This window comes from Felis catus, chromosome B4 (genome assembly GCF_018350175.1).
Source record: "Felis catus isolate Fca126 chromosome B4, F.catus_Fca126_mat1.0, whole genome shotgun sequence".
NCBI lineage: Eukaryota > Metazoa > Chordata > Mammalia > Carnivora > Felidae > Felis > Felis catus.
The window spans coordinates 70,877,835-70,903,586 of NC_058374.1; the positions used below are offsets into that span (position 1 = coordinate 70,877,835).

At 37.3% G+C, this 25,752-nt stretch overlaps 1 protein-coding gene across 4 annotated transcripts in view; it reads right to left on the minus strand.

The window, feature by feature from the left end:
* ADAMTS20 (ADAM metallopeptidase with thrombospondin type 1 motif 20) overlaps positions 1-25,752 on the minus strand; it is a 177,836-nt gene that overhangs the window by 115,826 nt on the left and 36,258 nt on the right. For all 4 annotated transcript variants that reach the window (XM_045061659.1, XM_023256963.2, XM_023256961.2 and 1 more), the window contains exon 4: positions 12,876-13,135. In XM_045061659.1, the coding sequence (XP_044917594.1) occupies positions 12,876-13,135 (260 nt within the window). The remainder of the gene's footprint in view (positions 1-12,875; positions 13,136-25,752) is intronic.

Consider the following 25,752-nt stretch of genomic DNA (forward strand, 5'->3'; position numbering starts at 1 on the left):
TTCTACAAGGTTAATCCTACATCAGAGTTCATTTCTAGTTCTTGATAGAACTGCACTTTACTATTGACCTTTTAAGAGCTGTGGTATGAAAATATGTTCTTAGTGTTAGGATCTTATTACATATGCTTTCAGATTTTATAAGACAGCCCTTCATATGTCGTACATGTAAATTTTGATGTATTAACTGCTAAAAAAAAATATAGTATTTACTTTAGAAAGTGTAAGATCAGATACCTAAATGAGTTATTTCTTCTCAAAAGTAAACTGAATCCAGTCCTAGAACATCAATTGTCTGACCTACCTGCATAGTGTCATCTCCCAGGGACCTTTTCACAAATCCTGATGCCCAAGCCACATCTCTTACCAATTAAATCAGAATCTCTAGGGTTGAGACCCAGACATCAGTATACCTTCAAAATTTTCCCAGTATTTTTTTTTAATGATTCCCATGTGAAACCAAGTTTGAGAAACAGCAACCTTAACCCTATTACTGAGATCGGTCCATGTATCAGCAGCATCTGTATCACCTGGAGCTGATCAGAAATGCAGAATCGCAGACCCCACCATGAACTAGTGAATCAAAATCTGCATTTTAACAAAATCAAGTAATTTGAGCACTCAGAACTTGGAAAATACCCTTGAGGATTCAGCAGGAATTTCACTTCATTCTGTGCCACACTCCCTAATTTACATGACCATTACACTCCATAGAGAAGTTTTAACTAATATTTTCCAAAATGGCTGTATAGTTCCAATTCTGAATATGCTTAGAATTTTTAATGGTTAGCATTCCTGGAATCCATGGGGACTGATTCATCTAAAATCACATAAGAAACCCGACAAGAGGTCACAGGTCGATAGGCAGGTCACCACCTGGTCTTTAATTTTCCAAAACTGAAAAATGCAATTCCATGAGGCCCTCTACATGGGCTCAGTTTATGATTCTTGGTTAAGGTGCTAATTCACTAATTTATCTCTTCTTGTACGCATCATAGCGGTTTCTGCTGCAGTAGTGTCTTCCATGTTCAATGCCTCTTTCACTCCTTTCAAGACAATCCCCTCAGGACCTGGGCCACCTGTGCAATGAAAGTCATTTCCAAACATAGGTAGTAATCTCTTTGACAATGGCCTTAGTAACATTTTTCTTGATAGGTCTCCCTAGGCAAGGGAGAAAAAAGCAAGACTAAATGACTAAGACTACGCTAAAATAAAAAGCTTTTGCACAGCAAAGGGCATCATCATCAAAATTAGACAGAAACCTAATATTTACAAATAATATATTCATTGGGGATTAAGTATCAAAGATATATAAAGACCTTAAAAAACCATCTGATTAAAGTAGGGCAGAGGACCTCAAGAGACATCTTTCCAAAGATGACATATACATGGCCAACAGACACATGAAAAGATGCTCAACATCACTAATCAGGGAAATGGAAACCCAAACCACATCACTTTACATCTATCAGGAATAGCTAATATCAAACGACAAGAAATATCAAGTGTTGGTGACTATATGGAGAAAAAGGAACCTTTGTGGACACAGTTGGTGTAAATGTAAACTCGTTGCAACCACTGTGGAAATCAGTATAGAGGTTTGTCAAACAAAAATAGAAATACTTTGCGATGCAGTTATTCCACTACTGGCTATTTACCCAAAGAAAACCCCAGTTCAAAAGGGTATGTGCACTTGTGTTTATTACAGCATTATTTACAAGAGCCAAGATATGGAAGCAATCTGTGTCCACTGATAGATGAATAAAGACATTATATATATATATATATATATATATATATATATATATATATGTGTGTGTGTGTGTGTGTAATAGTATTACTCAGGCATAAGGAGGAGATCGTGCCATTTGCAACAATATGGGAGGAACTTAGCGAGTATATTGCTAAGTGAAAGAAGTCAGGCAAAAGACGCTTATAAGTGGAATCTAAAAAGCAAAACCAAGCATTAATAAACCCATAAATACAGAGGACAAACAGGTGGTTGACAGAAGGGAAGAAATAGGCAAAATGAGTGAAAGGGTGGGAGGTACAGGCTTCCAATTATGGAATAAGTCAGGAGTATGAAAGGTACTGCATAGGGAATATGGTCAATGGCATTGCATGGTGAACTATGGTAGCTACACGTGAACACAGCATAACATGTAGAGTTGTCAAATCACTGTCGTATACTTGAAACTGATACAGCATTCTTTGTCAACTATACTTAAAAATTTCTGAAACCTGGATCACCATCTCCTGGACCACGACCCAGACCAAGATAGCAATTGCTTCAGGAGATACTACTTGTCCCATCCTTTTGATTAACATTCAACACTACACCTTGCTTTAATCCAGAGACAGGGAAGACATGGACCCTGATCTTGTGGACCTTAGAGTTTGCTGGAAGTACTAGTGGTGGAGTCCTCATTCCATCAGCCAAAGAGCTGTTTCAATATAATGAATCACCTACATGACTGCTCCAGTTTTGTTTTTTTTTTTTTTTTTTTTGCTACATGGAATAATGACCAGAGCAAGAGCCAAAAACATCTCTGGAAATGCTGACACTGCAGGGTCACCATGGATTTCAATACACTTTCCAGAACTTTATTGTTTTAGCTGTGCAGCCACAGGCATTTACAGGTTGGTTATTTCTACCTACAGTGGTGCCTTTGGCAGAAGTTGTGGTCTTCTGGCATTGAGAATAAGTACGGGGACAAATCGTTGGCCATTTCAAGCAGGTCTGTTAGCCCCGCAACACTGCTCACTTGAAAATGGGAGCTGTGGAAACTGGTAGCTGAATTGGTATTTTCCATGCAACTTAAGAAAGTACATACTTCCCATGGAAACAAAGTATACCCACACTTCAGACTTATCCTTTGATTCAGTGAGTTTAACAGTGGATGCTTTTCTAAGTCCAATTACAAAAGAGAACAAAACACCTCAGATTTATGCTCAAAGGCTCTCTTCCACTTAAAAATGAACAGTTGTGAAGACTTGTAGGTCACAAGAGACCAGGCATTCTCCATACTTCACATAGGAAAGAGCTTAAGTACTATGAATTATCTACAGGACTAATTTCTTCACTCATTACTCGAAATAGGTGGACTTCAAGTGACAATCTGGATGTTATGAATTTATTTTGTAGGTGATACTATATAATATTGAGTTTAAGAAACAGATGTTGCACCTTTATTGAAAAGTAACCAATCTGTAAGCAAGATATGGCATATACACATATATAGATGTATACATATATCTGTGTATGTACATATACATACACACAATGGAAGATTACTAAGCCATACAAAAGAATGAAATCTTGCCATTTGCAATGAATGGATGGAGCTACAGAGTATTATGCTAATCAGAATAAGTCAACCAAACACCAATACCCTATGATTTTAGGTGCGTGGATTTTAAGCAAACAAATGAGCAAAGGGGGGAAAAGAGGCAAACCAAGAAACTCTTAATTACAGAGAACTGATGGTTACCTGAGGGGAGGTGGGGGGTGGTGGTGAAATTGATGATGGGGATTAAGGAGTATACTTGTGATGAACACAGAGCAATGTATAGAAATCTTGAATCACTATGTTGTACAAGTGAAACTAACATATTATAATACAGGTTAACTGAAATTTAAATGAAAACAAAAATATAACCTCATTCGTCCTCAGGTAAAACATACAAAGAACAGTTCAACTTAATTCTTTACACAATCTCCCCAAAAAACCCTCAGGTTGATACTTTGCTTTTATGCTAAAATGGTATCATTGAGTAATTAAGGGCATCCTATTTAGTTGTATGCATTTCCTGTTTTATGTATAGACCTTCATAATGTGCTTACATTCAACGTATGTTCCTTTTACTTTATGTGTATATTTAAAGGTGTTACTGTGTAAGTATTCAGTTAAACTGAATTATGAAGCAGGCAGATGACAAGGACCATTTAATTAGAGGCTTTTGTAATTGACATGTACAATGTGCTTCTCTTATCCCCAAACTACCACCCTCCTATTACATTGCCGAGATGGTAAGGTACCATGTTTGCTACTTTTTCATGACTACATTCACAGATTGGCTTTAGCTCTGACCACTGTATTTTCTAGAAGATCAGAATTCTATTCCCTAAGTCCTTCTAATTAGCTCTTGGTATAAAACTTTCTTTCAGAACCCTGATGTGTTTCATGCCCTAGCCCTGACACTACCACTGCAGACACTTGACCATGGCCTCAGAGAAGTCCTATGCAGCCAGGAGCCCTTGGTTTTAGTTCTAGTTCTATTGCTAGTTACAAGGAAGTCGGTCAGTTCTGGAAATGGACCTCTTTTTGCCTCCGTTCTTGCTACCATGTTGAGGCACCAAGCATCCCTGGTCACCATGCCATAGAGTATTCAATTAGTATTTACCAGATGCTATTGAGGGGAGGAAAGTAGAGGCCATTTGTGTTTTAAAGCACAAAAATCATCCCACGGTTTGAGAAATGTGGAGTAAAAAAGTTAAATAGCCTATTGGATACTTTTGTGAAGATACCTAACAAATCCACATTATCTAGGAGAGGAATTTCACACAAATGCTTCAACAGTTTTTTTTTTCCCTTCTTCCCATAGAGCATGTCACATGACTAGTATCCCATTCCATAGACTACACAGTAGAAAAATGCTACATCAGCTTTCTTAGATAACCTTTTGTTCTACAGCACCATGTAATATTGATATATAACTATAATCACTACATATTAGAGTGCTGTATTTTAGAATTTTATTGATCTAATTAGAATATATTGAATATTTTATTCTTTAAGTGTTTGTTCCCCTAGCATATCATGCTTATGTTTCTCTACAAGTCTCACAAAACATTACTTCATGGATATTTATAAAAAAAAAAAAAAAAGGAAAGAAATGACATAAATTCTGCTTAAATATTTTCTTTAAGAAAATTCTAAGCAAAATACACTTCGTGCAAATAATGAGGTTATTTTCACCATTAACTGACCAACTATTTTGAAATAATTTGTATACACAGCTTCAGCAAATGTATATATGGCATGTTTAGAGGCTGCCTTTTTAAGAAATGATTTAGCCATTTTTAATGGAGATAATTGACATTATATATATATATATATATAATCACATATATATAATGAAATCACCACGATAAATCATCACATAGTTCTATTTTCTCTCGTGAGGAGAACTCAGATCTACTCCAAGCAATTTCAAACATACAATAGTCACCATATCAACTATTCACCATCCTGTGCATTACATCCTGAGGACTTGTAACTGTTTACCTTTTGATCGCTTTCACCTTCAAAGTCTTCTACACAAAACTGATTTTAACACAGTGAAGAGACTGTTTACAAAGATCACAAATCTTGTCTGATCTTTTTGCTTGAAACTAGAAAATGATATTCCACAACAAAGTAAATATGTGCAAGGAACAAATTTATCCTTATTTCCTACATGGAGTACTACCAGAACCAATAATGTAAGTCAACTATACTTTAGCTAAAAATAATCTAAAAATTAAAAATAAGAACACGGAGTTGAAGGAAAAGTGAACATAACGGTCCTACCTGAAGTATGAAAGTATATCATTGTTTTTATTTTAGTGTGGCTAAAAATTTCCTCTACCCTGAACATCAGTGAAATCAAAGGTATTAAGTCAGGGTAATCCAAGTGAGGCTTTTGGTTGATAAATGTCTCCAATAGTAACTGTATTTTAATAAACAGGACTCATTCCTGATGATCACATGATGTGCCTTACATTTACATGATTGTGTAAGAAAGTGAATGTTATCAACTCAAACCTTTATAAACACAACAGAGTATAAAAATCTCTGACCTATAGTATTTTCAAGGTTTATTAAATAAATCACCGAATATCAAAGTAAGTTTGTTAAGAAAATAATTGCTCTCGTTACAGATTCTTTGGTTGTTTAGTTGTATGTGAATGCCATTTTAGCCTAATACTGTCACCCAAATTCTCTACAGATAAAAGCTTTGGTATTGAAAATAGTTGAACATCTTTGGTCATTTAACACAAACTCTTATTTTATTGGATACACTATACATAATTCCGTTCTTCCCAATTTTCATATTAATGCCAGAATCACTTTGAATAACAGATCACTAAGGTATCCGTACAGCACTATAGTGATTTAAATCACACAAATTTCTCCATCACTGTTCTCATTTTGTTGATTTGTTGAAAGTAAAGAAAAAGACAGCACAATTGTCTGTAAGGTTAAGGGCAGTTAATCCTCTAAATGGTGTCCATAATCCATGTGCTCAGTGTTGAAGCATTAAGCTATTTCTCCATTTTATATAGAGCCAACATACAAAAACTTTATCATTTTGAACTTTTCTTTAAATGGTTCACAAACTTCAAGTATAAATCACATTTTCTTGTCTTTTTCCTAAATTACTGTCACCAAGAACATTACCAATATCCTGTGTGTTTGAATAAATGTAGTTAATGCCTCCTTAAAAAATGAGGACAAAATGTGCAACATCTTGGTTTCCTTCCTCAATCGGAAACACATCTGCGACACTTACATGGGGACTGCATTCCTCTTATCACTTCAGAACAATTTTGGAAATGGACTTCACGAGTGGAGATGAAACAAGTTGAACTACACTTGACTATTTCTACAAGGTGTGCCCAACTGTTCCAGTTTGCTAGGACTAAGGGGTTTCCAGGGCCAGGAGTCTCAACCCTAGAACTAGAAAAGTCCCAGGCAAAATAAGAAGAGTCTGTCACTCTTGCTCCAAGATTCCATTCACATGGTTTACATCTGCAACTACAGCTATGACCACAGCTTTTCACTAATAACATATATACAGAACCATGAAGTCTGACTTTCCTGTATTCTTACCTGAACATTCTTTAGGTTTTTATTTAAATTCCAGTTAGTTCACGTACAGTATAAAACTAGTTTCAGGTGTACAATATAGTGGTTCAACACTTCCATATTACACCTGGTGCTCATCACAAGTCCACTCTTTAATCCTGACCTGTTTTTCCCCGTCCTTACCTCCCCCCTCCCCTATCCAGTAACCATGCGTTTGTTGTCTACAGTTAACCTGTCTTGGTTTGCCTCTTTTTCCCCCTCCTCTCTTCCTTTGTTTCTTAAATTCCACATATTCTTTTAATGAAAAAGAATGGAGAAGCACTAAACGCAGGTAGTTTGTCATCTGAACTTTGACCTTTGACAAAGCAAGCATATACAAAACCCAAACTACCTCAAAAGAGAAACTGTTCTAAATTTTTCCTCCTACCTATCTACATTTGGAATGCTCCCCTCTTCCCTAACCCTGCTTCAGTCTATCTCCTTGTGAATGAAAGCTCAACACAACCAGCTGAGTACATCTACAAACATCTCATCTTCAACTGCAATTGGCTCTCCTAGTGGGACTATGGGTCTAGGAAGTAACATGTGCATATATTGGGCTACTGTTTCAAGCAATCTGAGAAACTGATTTACTTTCTATGAAGTCAGAAGAAGGTCTGTTTTGCCCTTTATCAACTGTGACTTTATGTCACAGTATCTTCTCCAAACAATGATTATATTGATTTTTATGTGAAATACAGGTACCAAAACATTTCTGAGTATGCCAGTATTGCCAAAGCTGTGTGGCTATTTCCTTCTTCTAGTCATTATTTCTACAGCATGGATATCAGAGTTACCCATAATTAAACAGGGTTCAAAATCTGTCACCTTTACAAAATCTAGTGTTTTCCTTGGGAATCTCTACCCTCCTTCCCACAATTTTCTTAATGATTATCTCCTTTACCTGCATAAATTTACTAAGTTTATCTTACACTGTTCCATATACTTGATACAATTTCCTACATTATCAACTGACATCTTCCATGCCTGTACTCTCATTAGAATCCCCTCATAATGAGCTTTCCAAACTCAGATGTAGATAGTTATACATCTAGATAATTACACTTTTCATTACTTCAGATTCAGAAGTAAAAACATGTTATCAGGATAAATTTCCACGTATTGCTCTGTTTTCATTTTAAAAACTCAGGTCAACAAATGTCCTATTATACACAATTCAGAAATCACTTTGAGTCATCTATTACAATGTCATGCATTCTGAAAAAGAATACTACTTTTTTTTTTAACATCAATTTATTATTGAGAGACTGAGCATGACCATGGGAGGGGCAGAGAGGAGGAGACCCAGAATTCAAAGCAGGTTCCAGGCTCCGAGCTGTCAGCACAGAGCCCAGCGTAGGGCTTGAACTCGCAGACTGGGAGATCATGACCTGAGCCAAGGCCCGACACTTAACTGACTGAGCCACCCAGGCACCCCCCAAAAAGTATTACTTTAATCACTTATTTGTTTTATCTTTCATGAACTATTGAATGCCTACTTGGTACCAGATACCATACTTAGGCAACATGGGCCATTTATTCTTAGCACATCTAAGAATTTAAGGTAAAATGTTATATATAAGGAAAAAAACAGGGTCTTATCTTCAAATAACAACGTACTGAACTGAACATTTCTAGCCCAGAAAAATTTACAATAAACAATAGATGTATCCTGGCCATGTCTGTTCCATCAAGTAGATCTAAATTCCTTACATGTGAGTAAAGGTACTTCCAGCCATGAGATATGTTCCGATAACCTGAATCTGTATAAATAGGTGACTATATAACTCATTAATTAAACCAGGGGACTCTTGAGCATGAAAGATGCTTTTAGTAATTACTCCAAAAGAACAGGCCTAAATCCAGAAGAGTCCAGACAACAGATTTAAGTATGTGTATGTATTTGGTATATATAAGATACAGAGTTCTACCACTGTAGAACTAGGCTAGGTCCTTCACTAGGTCTAGAATTCTGTTCCAGGATACTGCCACCACCCCTACTCAAAATAGATGTTAATATCAGGTCAAGAACTCTGATAGCTACTGTGATCTTACATTCCAAATTTGCTAAAGCAGCTAATAGCCTGTCCTTTAATCTTCATAAATACATTTATAATGTAAAGTGTCATTTTGTCCCAATGAAAATGAAAACAATAGTCCCAAATCTTTGGGAGGCAGTAAAAGTCGTCCTAAGAGGGAAGTTTATAGCAATACAGTTCTACCTTTCTACCAGAAGAAAAATCTTGAACCACCTACCTGTATACCACCTAAAGGAGCTAGAAAAAGAACCCAAAACCAGTAGAAAGGAAATGATAAAGAGTATAAATAAGTAATATATAAAACTAAAAAAATACAACAGATAAATGAAACCAGGAGCTGGTTCTTTGAAAAGATCAACAAAATTGATAAACTTCCAGCCAGACTCATTAAAAAAAAAAAAAAAAAAAGTGCAGAAAAAGTCACAAATATCACAAATTAAAGAGGAACAAAACCAAAGAAATACAGACAACTGTAAGAGGAGATTATGAAAACTCATGCAACAAATTGAACCAAGAAAAAATGAATTCCTAGAAACATAACCTACCAAAACTGAAGCAGGAAGAGTAGAAATTTGAACAGATGGATTACCAGCAATGAAATTGAATCAGTAATCAAAAAACTCCCATTAAAAGTCTAGAACAGTTGGTTTCATAGGAAGATTCTGAACATTTATAGTCAATACCCATTCTCCTCAAACTATTCCAAAAAAAGGGGGAAAAAATAAAGGAAATTCATTCTGTAAGGTCGGTATCAACCAGACATCAAAACCAGATAAAGACACCACACACACACACACACACAGAACTAGAGGCCAGTATCTCTGATGAAAACACATGTAAAAATGCTCAACAAAATACTAGCAAACTGAATCCCATGATACATTGAAAAACCATTCACCATGATCAAGTACGATTTATTCCTAGGATACAATGTGGTTCAATATTTGTAAATAAATCAACGTGATACATCACAATAAGGATAAAAACCATATCATCATTTCAACAGATACAGATAAAGCATTTGACAAAGTACAACATCCATTCATAAAAACCCTCAACAAAGCAGGCTTAGAGAGAACATACCTCAACATAGTAAAGGCCCTATATAAATAACCACAATTAACAACATTCAACAGGGAAAAGCTGAGCTTTTCAACCAAAGATCAGGAACAAAACAAGGATGTCTACTCTCATGACTTCTATTCAACATAGAAGTAAGTCCTAGCCACGGTAATTAGGCAAGAAACAAAATAATAGGTATCTAAATTGTTAAGAAATAAAACTTACACTAGTTGCAAATCTAGTGATACCATATGTAGAAAACCCTAATGATTCCAAAAAACTAGAATAAGTGAATTCAATAAATTTGCAGGATTCAAAACCCATGTACAGAAATCTGTTGCATTTTTATACACGAATAAAGCAGGATACATAGAAGAACACAATCCCATTTATATCAGCACTAAAAATAATGAAGTATCTAGGAATAAACTTAATCCAAGAGGTTAAAGACCTTTATTCTGAAAACTATAAAACAGATTAAATAAGTTCAAGAAAATCTAAAGAAATGGAAAGACATTTTATACAGGTTGCAAGAACAAATCTTTTTAGAATGTCTATAGTACCCAAAGCAATCTATGGATTTAATACAATCCATATCAAAATACCACCAAGGATTTTTCACAGAGACAGAACAATCTTAAAATTTCTATGAGACAGATAAAGACCCTGGTAGCCAAAGCCATCTTGAAGCAGACAAATAAAACTGGAGGTATCCTAATTCCAGACTTCAAGTTATATTAAAAAGCTGTAGTAATTAAAACAGTACTGTACTGGCATAAAAATAGACCTATAGATCAATAGATCCAAATACAGAACTCTGAAATACACCCATAGTTATATGGTCAATTAATCTTTAACAAAACAGGAAAGAACATCCAATGGGAAAAAGACGGTCTCTTCAACCAATGGTGTTGGGAAAACTGGACAGCGACATGCAAAAGAATAAAACTGGATCCTTTCTCACACCATGTACAAAAATAAACTCAAAATGGATCAAAGACCTACACATAAGACATGAAACCATAAAAATCCTAGAAGAGAGCACAGGAAGCAATTTCTCTGACATCAGTCTAACAGTTTTTTTTCACATAGGCCTCCTGAAGCAAGGGAAATAAAAGCAAAAGTAAACCATTGGGACATCAAAATAGAAAACTCTGCAGAGCAAGGGAAACCAACAACAAAACTAAAAAGCAACCTACAGAAAGGGAAAAAAGCTATTTGCAAATGGCATATCCATGTACGAGTATGGATGTATATATATCCAAAATACATAAAGAATTGATTCAACAGCCAAAAAAACCACATAATCCAATTTTAAAAATGGGAAGAAAACATGAACAGGAATTTCTTCAAAGACATACAGATGGCCAACAGACATGCTCAAAATTTCTCATCTGGGGAAATGCAAATCAAAACTACAAGGGGTTATCAACTCACACCCATCAGAATGGCTAAAATAACACAAGAAACAACAAGTGTTGGTGAGGATGTGGAGAAAAAGCAACTCTCTTGCACCACTGGTGGGAAAGCAAACTGGTACAGCCACTATAGAAAAAAGTGTGGAACTTCCTCAAAAAGTAAAAATAGAACTGCCCTATGATCCAGTAATTGCCCTACTGGGTACTTACCCCCCAAAACACCTAAACACTAATTCAAAGTGACACATGCACTCCTATGTTTATTGCAGCATTATTTACAAAAGCCAAGTTATGGAAGCAGCCCAAGTGTCCACTGATAAATGAATGGATAAAGAGGTGGTGTGCATATGTCTGACATACACACGTAATGGAATACTACTTAGCCATAAAAAAAAATGAAGCCTTGCCATTTGAAACAACATGGATGGAGCTGGAGTATAATGCTAAGCAAATTAAGTCAGAAAGACAAATATGATTTTATTCACGTGTGGAATTTAACAATGAGCAAAGGTAAAAAATAAATAAATAAATAAATAAATAATAATAAAAAAAAAAGAAGACAGACTCTTAACCATAGAGAACTAAGGATTACCACCAGAAAAGGAAGTGGGTGAAATCGGTGATGGAGATTAAAGAGTACACTTATCATGATGAGCACTAAGTATAGAACTGTTGAATGTTCACCTGAAACTAATAGAACACTATGTTAACAATATATTAAGCTGGAATTAAAATTAAAAACCTTAAAAATATCATTTATTCCAATTTCTGACTTGACAAGTATAGCAATAGCAAAATAGTTTCCATTCCTTCTGTGCAGAAATAAGATTTAAAAATCAGATTGGGGGGTGGGGAGGCACACCTGGGTGGCTCAGTCATGGTTCTTGAGTTCAAGCCCCACATCGAGCTCTGTGCTGACTGCTCAGAGCCTGGAGCCTACTTCAGATTTTGTGTCTCCCTCTCACTCTCTGTCCCTCCCCCACTCATGGCTCTATCTCTCAAAAAACGAATGAATGTTAAAAATATATATATAAATCAGAATCACGGGAAGCTCAGTGGGTCAACTGGTTAAGCCTCCAACTCTGGATTTTGGTTCAGGTCATGATCTCACAGTTTAGGAGTTCGAATCCCACATTAGGCTCTGCACTGATAGCACGGTGCCTGCTTGGGATTCTCTCTCCCTCTCTCTGTACCCTTCCCCTGTGCACATGTGCTAGCGATCTCCTCCCCTCCCCCCAAAACAAATAAAGCTTTAAAAAAATAATCAGATTCAAAGGGTGAAATATCAGGGCTACTAGAATCTTCCCTGTCACCAAAGGGTAGAAAATATAGGATACTGAAAATACTCGAATTATTCTTTAAGTGTTTTCAGAGACTTTCAAATGTTTTAACAAGTTCGAGTAACTTTTCAGATAAATGTGAGGGAAACATTACACATCTTAGAAAGTTTAAAGGACAAGTTTACTTACAATTGACATTAGTGTTAGTACATAGTGCTGCAAATTCTGTCCATGATGATGAACCATTTTAGCGTCAGCTGTAACCATAACTTCCACATATCTCGGGTAGGATAAAAAACGTTTTTTCCTGGAATGTAATTGACTTCTTTCATCTTCCAATGATTTATTTTTTGAAGGGTACCCTAAAACCATTTCCTTCTTTACATTAAGATCTTCATTTGTGTTGCTGTAGTTTTGAAAGGGTAAAGTGGTTTTCTTTATTTGACTTTCTGGGGGGAGAAAAGAATATAATGCAGAGCCATTAAATTAGATGGGACTAAAAATACTGCACAAAATAGGCAAAAATACACACACATCACCTTCCAACATGAAATAAAAGATAAAAAGAAATTTAACTCCGTGATGCAGCAGTTTATTACTATTCCCAGTAATAAAATGTTATTTTTCATAGATTGGCCCAACAGAAACCAAACTCCGAGACTTTTTTTTTTTAAACAGCTATGACTGTTCAAGAGCATTTATTAACGGTAGAAAAACTTAAAACTGAGGAGTCCCCCTTTTTTTCCTCAGGTAAACTGGGTGCTCAAGCCAATGGCATTTCAACTCATTATAGATCAATCACATTTTGTATGATACAGAACAAAACGTTTTGTTAGACATCAGGTAAAGATTACCAGACAGAAAAACCATGAAACATTGGTAACTCTTTGAATCCAGAAAAACTGTAGATCTGTATTTTATAATATTTGATTTATAAGATACCTGATTACTTTTGTTTGGTTATGTTTAAATACAGAATTCAGGGGCACCTGGGTAGCTCAGTCAGTTGTGTCTGACTTCGGCCCAAGTCAAGATCTCACAGTTGCTGAGTTTGGACCCTACAGTGGGTTTGCTGGTGTTACTGCAGAACCCCGTTCAATCCCCTGTGCCCCTCTCTCTACTCATTCCCTGCTTACCTTCTCTCAAAAATAAAACTTTTTAGGAATGAAAAAATACAGCAAATTATTCAATGTTAATCACAGATGCCATGGGTAAGTCCTTTAGTCTTCTGTATTTTTTTCTGACAACTGTTTGCAAGTATTTAACAGAAAAGTGGACCAAAGGAATCAGGTAAGAAGAAATCCAAGGTCCTAGATACTTGATAAACCGAATACCAAAACTATTCAGACTCAGTTGTACTATAAGGATTAGACAGAAATATAAGAGTATGACAACAATAATTTCACTTTAAATAAGCAGTAATCTTATGGTTGTAAGTAATCAAAGTCCTTAAGCATGGTTTCCACATGTCAACTTTTTCTAATATTTAAAACCATCCTGCCCTTTGATATTACTGTGCGCTTATGTTTTGAAATTTATCTCATTGGGAAATTCTGAACTTGGCAAACCGTGTATAGCCCTAAAACTTTGTCCTACCATCTTTATCTGGGGGTGACTCCACCACTAAAAGATCCACTTCGTAGACCCAGATGTAACTTAATATACCAATCTCAGAGTCAATAGGAAGTAAATATACTCTGACTTGTTCATCACTTTAAAATAAACATTATACCTACTCTACATCAAGGAACATTTAGAAATTGCAGAGCAAACAGAACCTTATAAAGTTTATACTCTAGTAGGAAGAGACAAGAAGTAATACATATTTAAGAATAAATTTCAGAATAACTAAGTGCTTCAGTAACAATTCAACTTCGAGACAAAAAGAAACTGATTCTGCTTACCCAAACGGCTTAAATTTAAAAAACAGCACCAAGTGTTAGAGCAACCACTTTGGAAAACCCACTTGGCAATTTTCAAGTTTGACACATATGTACACCTACCCCCGTAATTCTACTCATTTTATACCTATGGAAAGTATGTCAACAAAAAGACTTATGTAACACCATGCATAGCAAGACTAGCACATATAGATCAATGGAACAGAGCACAGAGGCCAGAAATAAACGCTGATGTATTTGGTCAAATGATCTTCAAGGGTGCCAAGACCACTCTATGGGTTAAAGAATGATATCCTTGACAAGAGGTGATGAGTAAACAGAGTATCCACATGCAGAAGAATGAAATTAGAGCCTTAGCTTGTAAAACTCAACATCCTAAAGACCTAAAAGACCCCAAACTCTCCAAGTCCTGAGAAAGAACATGGAAGAAAAGCTTCATGATATTGGATTTCACAAGGACTGCTTGGATGGGTAGGACACCATAGCACAGATGACTAAATAGACAAATGGGACTACATCAAATTTTAAATTGCACCAAAGGACAGACACAACAGACTGAAAAGGAAGACTACTGAATGGGAGAAAATATCTACAAATCTGTTTTCCTGAAGAGGAGAATTAGAAAGCCCATTTTGCATCTTTTTAAGGCCTTTAGTTCAAAATAATCTGTATGCTAAAGTGGCCTATCTTGGGTTAGTATATTCCACCATCCATCCCAGACCAGGTTTTCAAAAGATTAGACCATTCACATAGAGCTATTAGATCAGGACTTCGTAAAGAGTCGTTATTATTTTTGTCATTACTAGTTATGAAGAAATAATGTGTTGACAGACACATGCCCTTCAAATTAACTTTAAAAAAAAAAAGTCTAACTGCCATGTCGTTTAGGAAAAATGGTCAGCTATTTTGTTACTAGGTTTATAAAATTAGAGTTAAAATGCTCATCCACAGAGTTGTGCTGTGATGCTCAAATTCTTGAGGCAGGAGCAGTGGGTGATTCTGTTTGGCAATCTCAGGGCATTGTTACACAAGCATGCATCAAGTGGAAAACAAAGTTGTTCATTCTCATGACTTTAGGAAAGTGATTCACAAGTGTTTGACAGCTCTTATAACAGACTCCGGTGTACCATAATCCCCTTGTTTTAAAAATATTTCTAAGTCTCATGAGAAATGTAGCCTTAGTTTTGGGGTGATGGTGATATATATCAGCAGGTGCTTTATTTTTCTTTGGGGGGGGGTTGGATTTTATCTTTAATTATTTAAGACAAATGGCTCTCCAAAGCTACTGAGCTGTGTTTCCACTCTTCTTTAAGTCTTGATGTGCCAGGTTCTGGAGCTTTTGCTTAGCAGATGCTTTCGGGAAGCCTGAAGGGAAAGTATTGATTAGGCTCTTTCTGGCTGACAGTCATACACTGGTGACATATTCACCTATTTGGCTGGCAGCAAAGTCTTCCTTTTTTTCCACTAGGTTCACTACTGGCAGCAGAATCTTGCCTAGTGATACCGGATGGTCATAAGCACGGTGCACCATCTACTTGCAATTGTTGTTGGTAAGCCATTATGGAAGTAAAAGAACATGCTTGGATCTGTGTTTAATTTTTTTTAATGGATCTCTTTATCAATACTTATTAGATAAAGCTCATGAGATTTCCTGTTTATTTGCTAGAATAAGTCATTCTGGGATATGCTCCTTGAACTCCATTAAATGTACTGTAATCTGATTTGAAATTATCATGGGAAATTTTTTCAACATTGTAGTATTAATATCAATTTAATAGATGCATGCTGTGAACCAGTGTTATAGGAACTTGATAGACTGCAATGGTTAGGACCATACTAAGTACATTCACTCAAACTTCCTATTTAAAAAAAACATCAGATGGGGGGGTGGGAGGGAGGAGAGGGTGAGTGATGGGTATTGAGGAGGGCACCTTTTGGGATGAGCACTGGGTGTTGTATGGAAACCAATTTGTCAATAAATTTCATATAAAATAAATAAATAAATAAATAAAGCATCAACTATGATGAAATGCAGGATGTAGTTTTCTTATTTTTTTTTGTCAGATAATTTATTTTTTATTTTTTTTTATATATGAAATTTATTGACAAATTGGTTTCCATACAACACCCAGTGCTCATCCCAAAAGGTGCCCTCCTCAATACCCATCACCCACCCTCTCCTCCCTCCCACCCCCCATCAACCCTCAGTTTGTTCTCAGTTTTTAACAGTCTCTTATGCTTTGGCCCTCTCCCACTCTAACCTCTTTTTTTTTTTTTCCTTCCCCTCCCCCATGGGTTCCTGTTAAGTTTCTCAGGATCCACATAAGAGTGAAACCATATGGTATCTGTCTTTCTCTGTATGGCTTATTTCACTTAGCATTACACTCTCCAGTTCCATCCACGTTGCTACAAAAGGCCATATTTCATTTTTTCTCATTGCCATGTAATATTCCATTGTGTATATAAACCACAATTTCTTTATCCATTCATCAGTTGATGGACATTTAGGCTCTTTCCATAATTTGGCTATCGTTGAGAGTGCTGCTATGAACACTGGGGTACAAGTGGCCCTATGCATCAGTACTCCTGTATCCCTTGGATAAATTCTTAGCAGTGCTATTGCTGGGTCATAGGGTAGGTCTATTTTTAATTTTCTGAGGAACCTCCACACTGCTTTCCAGAGCGGCTGCACCAATTTGCATTCCCACCAACAGAGCAAGAGGGTTCCCGTTTCTCCACATCCTCTCCAGCATCTATAGTCTCCTGATTTGTTCATTTTGGCCACTCTGACTGGCGTGAGGTGATACCTGAGTGTGGTTTTGATTTGTATTTCCCTGATAAGGAGCGACGCTGAACATCTTTTCATGTGCCTGCTGGCCATCCGGATGTCTTCTTTAGAGAAGTGTCTATTCATGTTTTCTGCCCATTTCTTCACTGGGTTATTTGTTTTTCGGGTGTGGAGTTTGGTGAGCTCTTTATAGATTTTGGATACTAGCCCTTTGTCCGATATGTCATTTGCAAATATCTTTTCCCATTCCGTTGGTTGCCTTTTAGTTTTGTTGGTTGTTTCCTTTGCTGTGCAGAAGCTTTTTATCTTCATAAGGTCCCAGTAATTCACTTTTGCTTTTAATTCCCTTGCCTTTGGGGATGTGTCGAGTAAGAGATTGCTATGGCTGAGGTCAGAGAGGTCTTTTCCTGCTTTCTCCTCTAAGGTTTTGATGGTTTCCTGTCTCACATTTAGGTCCTTTATCCATTTTGAGTTTATTTTTGTGAATGGTGTCAGAAAGTGGTCTAGTTTCAACCTTCTGCATGTTGCTGTCCAGTTCTCCCAGCACCGTTTGTTAAAGAGGCTGTCTTTTTTCCATTGGATGTTCTTTCCTGCTTTGTCAAAGATGAGTTGGCCATACGTTTGTGGGTCTAGTTCTGGGGTTTCTATTCTATTCCATTGGTCTATGTGTCTGTTTTTGTGCCAATACCATGCTGTCTTGATGATGACAGCTTTGTAGTAGAGGCTAAAGTCTGGGATTGTGATGCCTCCTGCTTTGGTCTTCTTCAAAATTCCTTTGGCTATTCGGGGCCTTTTGTGGTTCCATATGAATTTTAGGATGGCTTGTTCTAGTTTCGAGAAGAATGCTGGTGCAATTTTGATTGGGATTGCATTGAATGTGTAGATAGCTTTGGGTAGTATTGACATTTTGACAATATTTATTTTTCCAATCCATGAGCAGGGAATGTCTTTCCATTTCTTTAAATCTTCTTCAATTTCTTTCATAAGCTTTCTATAGTTTTCAGCATACAGATCCTTTACATCTTTGGTTAGATTTATTCCTAGGTATTTTATGCTTCTTGGTGCAAATGTGAATGGGATCAGTTTCTTTATTTGTCTTTCTGTTGCTTCATTGTTAGTGTATAAGAATGCAACTGATTTCTGTACATTGATTTTGTATCCTGCAACTTTGCTGAATTCCTGTATCAGTTCTAGCAGACTTTTGGTGGAGTCTATCGGATTTTCCATGTATAATATCATGTCATCTGCAAAAAGCAAAAGCTTGACTTCATCTTTGCCAATTTGGATGCCTTTGATTTCCTTTTGTTGTCTGATTGCTGATGCTAGAACTTCCAGCACTATGTTAAACAGCAGCGGTGAGAGTGGGCATCCTTGTCGTGTTCCTGATCTCAGGGAAAAAGCTCTCAGTTTTTCCCCGTTGAGGATGATGTTAGCTGTGGGCTTTTCATAAATGGCTTTTATGATCTTTAAGTATGTTCCTTCTATCCCGACTTTCTCAAGAGTTTTTATTAAGAAAGGGTGCTGGATTTTGTCAAAGGCCTTTTCTGCATCGATTGACAGGATCATATGGTTCTTCTCTTTCTTTTATTAATGTGATGTATCACGTTGATCGATTTGCGAATGTTGAACCAGCCCTGCAGCCCAGGAATGAATCCCACTTGATCATGGTGAATAATTCTTTTTATATGTCGTTGAATTCGATTTGCTAGTATCTTATTGAGAATTTTTGCATCCATATTCATCAGGGATATTGGCCTGTAGTTCTCTTTTTTTGCTGGGTCTCTGTCTGGTTTAGGAATCAAAGTAATACTGGCTTCATAGAATGAGGCTGGAAGTTTTCCTTCCCTTTCTATTTCTTGGAATAGCTTGAGAAGGATAGGTATTATCTCTGCTTTAAACGTCTGGTAGAACTCCCCTGGGAAGCCATCTGGTCCTGGACTCTTATTTGTTGGGAGATTTTTGATAACCGATTCAATTTCTTCGCTGGTTATGGGCCTGTTCAAGCTTTCTATTTCCTCCTGATTGAGTTTTGGAAGAGTGTGGGTGTTCAGGAATTTGTCCATTTCTTCCAGGTTGTCCAATTTGTTGGCATATAATTTTTCATAGTATTCCCTGATAATTGTTTGTATCTCTGAGGGATTGGTTGTAATAATTCCATTTTCATTCATGATTTTATCTATTTGGGTCATCTCCCTTTTCTTTTTGAGAAGCCTGGCTAGAGGTTTGTCAATTTTGTTTATTTTTTCAAAAAACCAACTCTTGGTTTCGTTGATCTGCTCTACAGTTTTTTTTAGATTCTATATTGTTTATTTCTGCTCTGATCTCTATTATTTCTCTTCTTCTGCTGGGTTTAGGCTGCCTTTGCTGTTCTGCTTCTAGTTCCTTTAGGTGTGCTGTTAGATTTTGTATTTGGGATTTTTCTTGTTTCTTGAGATAGGCCTGGATTGCAATGTATTTTCCTCTCAGGACTGCCTTCGCTGCGTCCCAAAGCGTTTGGATTGTTGTATTTTCATTTTCGTTTGTTTCCATATATTTTTTAATTTCTTCTCTAATTGCCTGGTTGACCCACTCATTCGTTAGTAGGGTGTTCTTTAACCTCCTTGCTTTTGGAGGTTTTCCAGACTTTTTTCTGTGGTTGATTTCAAGCTTCATAGCATTGTGGTCTGAAAGTATGCATGGTATAATTTCAATTCTTGTAAACTTATGAAGGGCTGTTTTGTGACCCAGTATATGATCTATCTTGGAGAATGTTCCATGTGCACTCAAGAAGAAAGTATATTCTGTTGCTTTGGGATGCAGAGTTCTAAATATATCTGTCAAGTCCATCTGATCCAATGTCTCATTCAGGGCCCTTGTTTCTTTATTGACCGTGTGTCTAGGTGATCTATCCATTTCTGTAAGTAGGGTGTTAAAGTCCCCTGCAATTACCACATTCTTATCAATAAGGTTGCTTATGTTTATGAGTAATTGTTTTATATATTTGGGGGCTCCGGTATTCGGCACATAGACATTTATAATTGTTAGCTCTTCCTGATGGATAGACCCTGTAACTATTATATAATGTCCTTCTTCATCTCTTGTTACAGCCTTTAATTTAAAGTCTAGTTTGTCTGATATAAGTATGGCTACTCCAGCTTTCTTTTGGCTTCCAGTAGCATGATAAATAGTTCTCCATTCCCTCACTCTCAATCTAAAGGTGTCCTGAGGTCTAAAATGAGTCTCTTGTAGACAGCAAATAGATGGGTCTTGTTTTTTTATCCATTCTGATACCCTATGTCTTTTGGTTGGCACATTTAAGCCATTTACATTCAGTGTTATTATAGAAAGATACGGGTTGAGAGTCATTGTGATGTCTGTATGTTTTATGCTTGTAGTGATGTCTCTGGGACTTTGTCTCACAGGGTCCCCCTTAGGATCTCTTGTAGGGCTGGTTTAGTGGTGACAAATTCCTTCAGTTTTTGTTTGTTTGGGAAGACCTTTATCTCTCCTTCTATTCTAAATGACAGACTTGCTGGATAAAGGATTCTTGGCTGCATATTTTTTCTGTCTAGCACCCTGAAAATCTCGTGCCAATTCTTTCTGGCCTGCCAAGTTTCAAAGGAGAGATCAGTCACGAGTCTTATAGGTCTCCCTTTATATGTGAGGGCACGTTTACCCCTTGCTGCTTTCAGAATTTTCTCTTTATCCTTGTATTTTGCCAGTTTCACTATGATATGTCGTGCAGAAGATCGATTCAAGGTACGTCTGAAGGGAGTTCTCTGTGCCTCTTGGATTTCCATGCCTTTTTCCTTCCCCAGTTCAGGGAAGTTCTCAGCTATTATTTCTTCAAGTACCCCTTCAGCACCTTTCCCTCTCTCTTCCTCCTCTGGGATACCAATTATGCGTATATTATTTCTTTTTAGTGTATCACTTAGTTCTCTAATTTTCCCCTCATACTCCTGGATTTTTTAATCTCTCTTTTTCTCAGCTTCCTCTTTTTCCATAACTTTATCTTCTAGTTCACCTATTCTCTCCTCTGCCTCTTCAAGCCGAGCTGTGGTGGTTTCCATTTTGTTTTGCATTTCGTTTAAAGCGTTTTTCAGCTCCTCGTGACTGTTCCTTAGTCCCTTGATCTCTGTAGCAAGAGATTCTCTGCTGTCCTGTTTACTGTTTTCAAGCCCAGCAATTAATTTTATGACTATTATTCTAAATTCACTTTCTGTTATATTATTTAAATCCTTTTTGATCAGCTCATTAGCTGTTATTTCCTGGAGGTTCTTCTGAGGGGAATTCTTCCGCTTGGTCATTTTGGATAGTCCCTGGCGTGGTGAGGACCTGCAGGGCACTTCCCCTGTGCTGTGGTGTATAACTGGAGTCGGTGGGCAGGGCCGCAGTCAGACCTGATGTCTGCCCCCAGCCCACAGCTGGGGCCACAGTCAGACTGGTGTGTGCCTTCTCTTCCCCTCTCCTAGGGGCAGGATTCACTGTGGGGTGGTGTGGCCCATCTGGGCTACTTGCACTGCCAGGCTTGTGATGCTGGGGATCTGGCGTATTAGCTGGGGTGGGTAGGCAAGGTGCACGGGGGCAGGAGGGGCAGGCTTAGCTCGCTTCTCCTTAGGTGATCCACTTCAGGAGGGGCCCTGTGGCAGCGGGAGGGAGTCAGATCCGCTGCCGGAGGTTTGGCTCCGCAGAAGCACAGAGTTGGGTGTTTGCGCGGAGCGAGCAAGTTCCCTGGCAGGAACTGGTTCCCTTTGGGATTTTGGCTGGGGGATGGGCGGGGGAGATGGCGCTGGCAAGCGCCTTTGTTCCCCACCAAACTGAGCTCTGTCGTCCGGGGGCTCAGCAGCTCTCCCTCCCTTTGTCCTCCAGCCTTCCCGCTTTCCGAGCAGAGCTGTTCACTTATGACCTCCCAGACGCTAAGTCGCGCTCGTTGTAGGAACACAGTCCGTCAGGCCCCTCCGCTTTTGCAAGCCAGACGCGGGGGGCTCTGTTTGGCCGGCGAGCCGCCCCTCCGCCCCGGCTCCCTCCCGCCAGTCCGTGGAGCGCGCACAGCCTCGCCGCCCTTCCTACTCTCTTCCGTGGGCCTCTCGTCTGCCTTTGGCTCCGGCGACTCCGTTCTGCTAATCCTCTGGCGGTTTTCTGGGTTATTTAGGCAGGTGTAGGTGGAATCTAAGTGATCAGCAGGACGTGCGGTGAGCCCAGCGTCCTCCTAAGCCGCCATCTTGCAAACCTCCCCTAGTTTTCTTATTATATATTTGATTATTATTTATGGACTAAAAAAGGCAAGCTCCATTAACCCACTGACCTTTATTTTCTCCCCCAGATAATTACATTCTAATGGAAATACAGGAATGGTAGGGATCATAAATACAACTCCCTGAACAAATGGGGAGATGTGTGTGTGTGTATACATTGTGTGTATATACAGATATATACACATATGATGTCTTTAATTTTTTTTTAACATTTATTTTTGAGACAGAGAGAGACAGAGCATGAATGGGGGAGGGGCAGAGAGAGAGGGAGACACAGAATCGGAAGTAGGCTCCAGGCTCTGAGCCATCAGCCCAGAGCCCGACCCGGAGCTTGAACTCACAGACCAGGAGATCATGACCTGAGCTGAAGTCAGACGCTCAACCAACTGAGCTACCCAGGCGCCCCATATGATGTCTTTTTAAAAGACTCCTACAACTCCACAAAAAATAGCCCTATTCAAATATGGGCAAAGGATGTGAATAAACATTTCACCAAAGGCAATATATAAATGGCCAAACAACCATGTGACAAGATGCTCATTACTAATTAGAAAAATTCAAATGAAAGCTACAGTGAGGTATCACTTCACACCCACTAGGATGGCTAATATAAAAAACCTAAGTGTTGGTGAGAATGTGCAGACATTGCAATCCCTGCAAATTATTGGTGGGATTATAAAAATGGTGCAACCGCTACAGAAAATAAAGGTGTCTGAAAATATTACAAATAGAACTACTGTAAGATCCAGCAAGTCTACTTCTGAGATGTTCAAAGAAAAAAATCAAAAGCAGGGTCTTCAAGAGGTATTTCTACACCCACATTCCATGCAGCATTGTTCACAATAGCCAAAAGATGGAAGCAACCCTAATGTCCATCAATGGATAAATGAAATGTGGTATATACATACTATGGATTATTCAGCCTTAAAAGGGAAATTTTTACATGCTAAAGAACCTTGACATTATGCGAAGAAGCCAGTCACAAAAGAAAAGGCTGTATAATTTCACTTACATGAGGTGTCTAAAATAATCAAATTCATACAAAGCTGAATGGGTAGTTACACAGGGCCAGTCAGTATCTCACTGAGAAATCTCCCCAAGAGTGTCCAGCTTGGGAGCTAAGAAATCAACTATTTCCCTTGCTAGCAATAGTAGGTAAAATGGGAATATAATCCAATTAAGGAAGCACTGTGGTTTGAAGAAGTTAGACTGATGAGAGTAATTTAGAGTAGATGGCTCTACATAGGCTAAAATAATGAAACAAATGAGAACTCCAAACTGGAATGATTAAAGGCAACAACATAGCAATTAATAGAAAAAATAGAATAAAGAAGCTTCTGGAACAATACTACAAAATTGCACGTCTAAAGATTTAATTCTGGCTAAGTTAAAAAGGAAAAACTAGCCAGTATCAAGATCCTAATGACATTAACAAGCAATACAAGCAATTTGATGGAAACAAATTTAGAGCTGTTTTCTAGAACATTCTTGGAAAAACACAACTTATCAAATATGGCCTATGAAGAATTAAAAAGCCTAAATAACCACCTAACTTTTTAAAAGTTTGTCCAAATAATAAAGTCTAAAATTGAGTCCTAATCAATTTTCCCCCAAATAATCCAAGTTCCAAGAGCTTCACCACTTAATACTATTAAGTATTTAAAAAAAAAAAGAACAGTACTTTTTCAAATACTGTAAGATTTGCAAAAAAGAAAACAACTCCAAATTCGTTTCATAAGGTTCTTAGAAGATGACAGGAAAGAGGATTTTCATGATCTTAGTTAAAATTTCAAAAAAGGAAAGGATTGCTTAGGACACAAACAATACTAAACATTATAAACTATTCATTTGAATAAATTAAGACTGAACTTGTGTTCACTAAAAACACCATTATGGGAGAAGATACTTGCAATATAAACAAATGACTTATATATGGGTTATATAGTTAAACCATAATTGATAAAAACCAGTAAAATTAAGGGAGACTTGAATACTTCACAATAGACAAAATCCAAAAATATATGAACATATGAAATGCTGCCAAAATATTGATTATCATGAAAAAGCCAATTCACAATGAGACATGACTATATACCTACCCAAAAGGCTAAAATGAAAAATACTGACAAATCACAGAAACATAATGTGGAGCACCTGAATGTCTCATACTGCTAACAACACTGAAAATTGCCATATTCAGCTTACGAAAATTTCAGTAGGGCAGAAGGAAATAATTCATAAAGCTTAATGTAAAAGGGATAGAATTTACTTTTAAATATAAAATCTAAGTGTGTATACATAGTTACTAAATATAAGCACATTAGAAGGGAGAAACACATACCCAGAACTTCCAGTTTTAAAGGGAGGAGGTAATTTCTAAGAAGAAAATCATCTTATGTAAGGAATTAGGGAAAAAAGAATTCAACCATCGATATAAAATACAATACCTAACAGACTGCTTACAATGAGTCAAGTGCATTTCTGGTAAATTTCATTATATTAACTCATTTACCAGTCCCAAAGGACATAAGTATTGTTGTTAATCCCATATTACAGATGAAAATCTGCAACATGGAAACTGAAAAATTTATAACCACAGCTGATCATCAATGGAGCTGCAAATAAAAGGAACAAAACTAAATAGACTACTTATCATAACAGTGAACAGTTTAGATTTGCCTATCACAAACAAAAGTTTCATAGAATCAGGTTAATAAAATCCAGCCATATATTAAATAGCACATCTGGGATACAAATTCTGGGACTCTGGCTCCAGCATCATTGGTTTTAACCACTAAAAGATACTGTTTGACAAAGAAGGTTAAAGGGGGGAAAAAATAACCATAATTTAACAAACAGTATTAGAGATCCCAAAAGTTTAATTTCTATAGCAAATGAAATGATAATGTTGTATACAACTTTGCCAAAATAATTGAAAAGAAATAGGATTTCATACTTCCTCAAAACACAGCAGTATGAATGAATCTTTTCACTAAGTTTTGGGATTTAAAAGTGATGGCTGCCTCAGGTGAGGGAAGGCAGGTGGACACAATGGGAGGGTATGAGCGGAAGTACATGGTTTTACATGGGTTGCTCACAGTCCTGCATTTCATGTTGATTCATATATTCATGATACACATTAA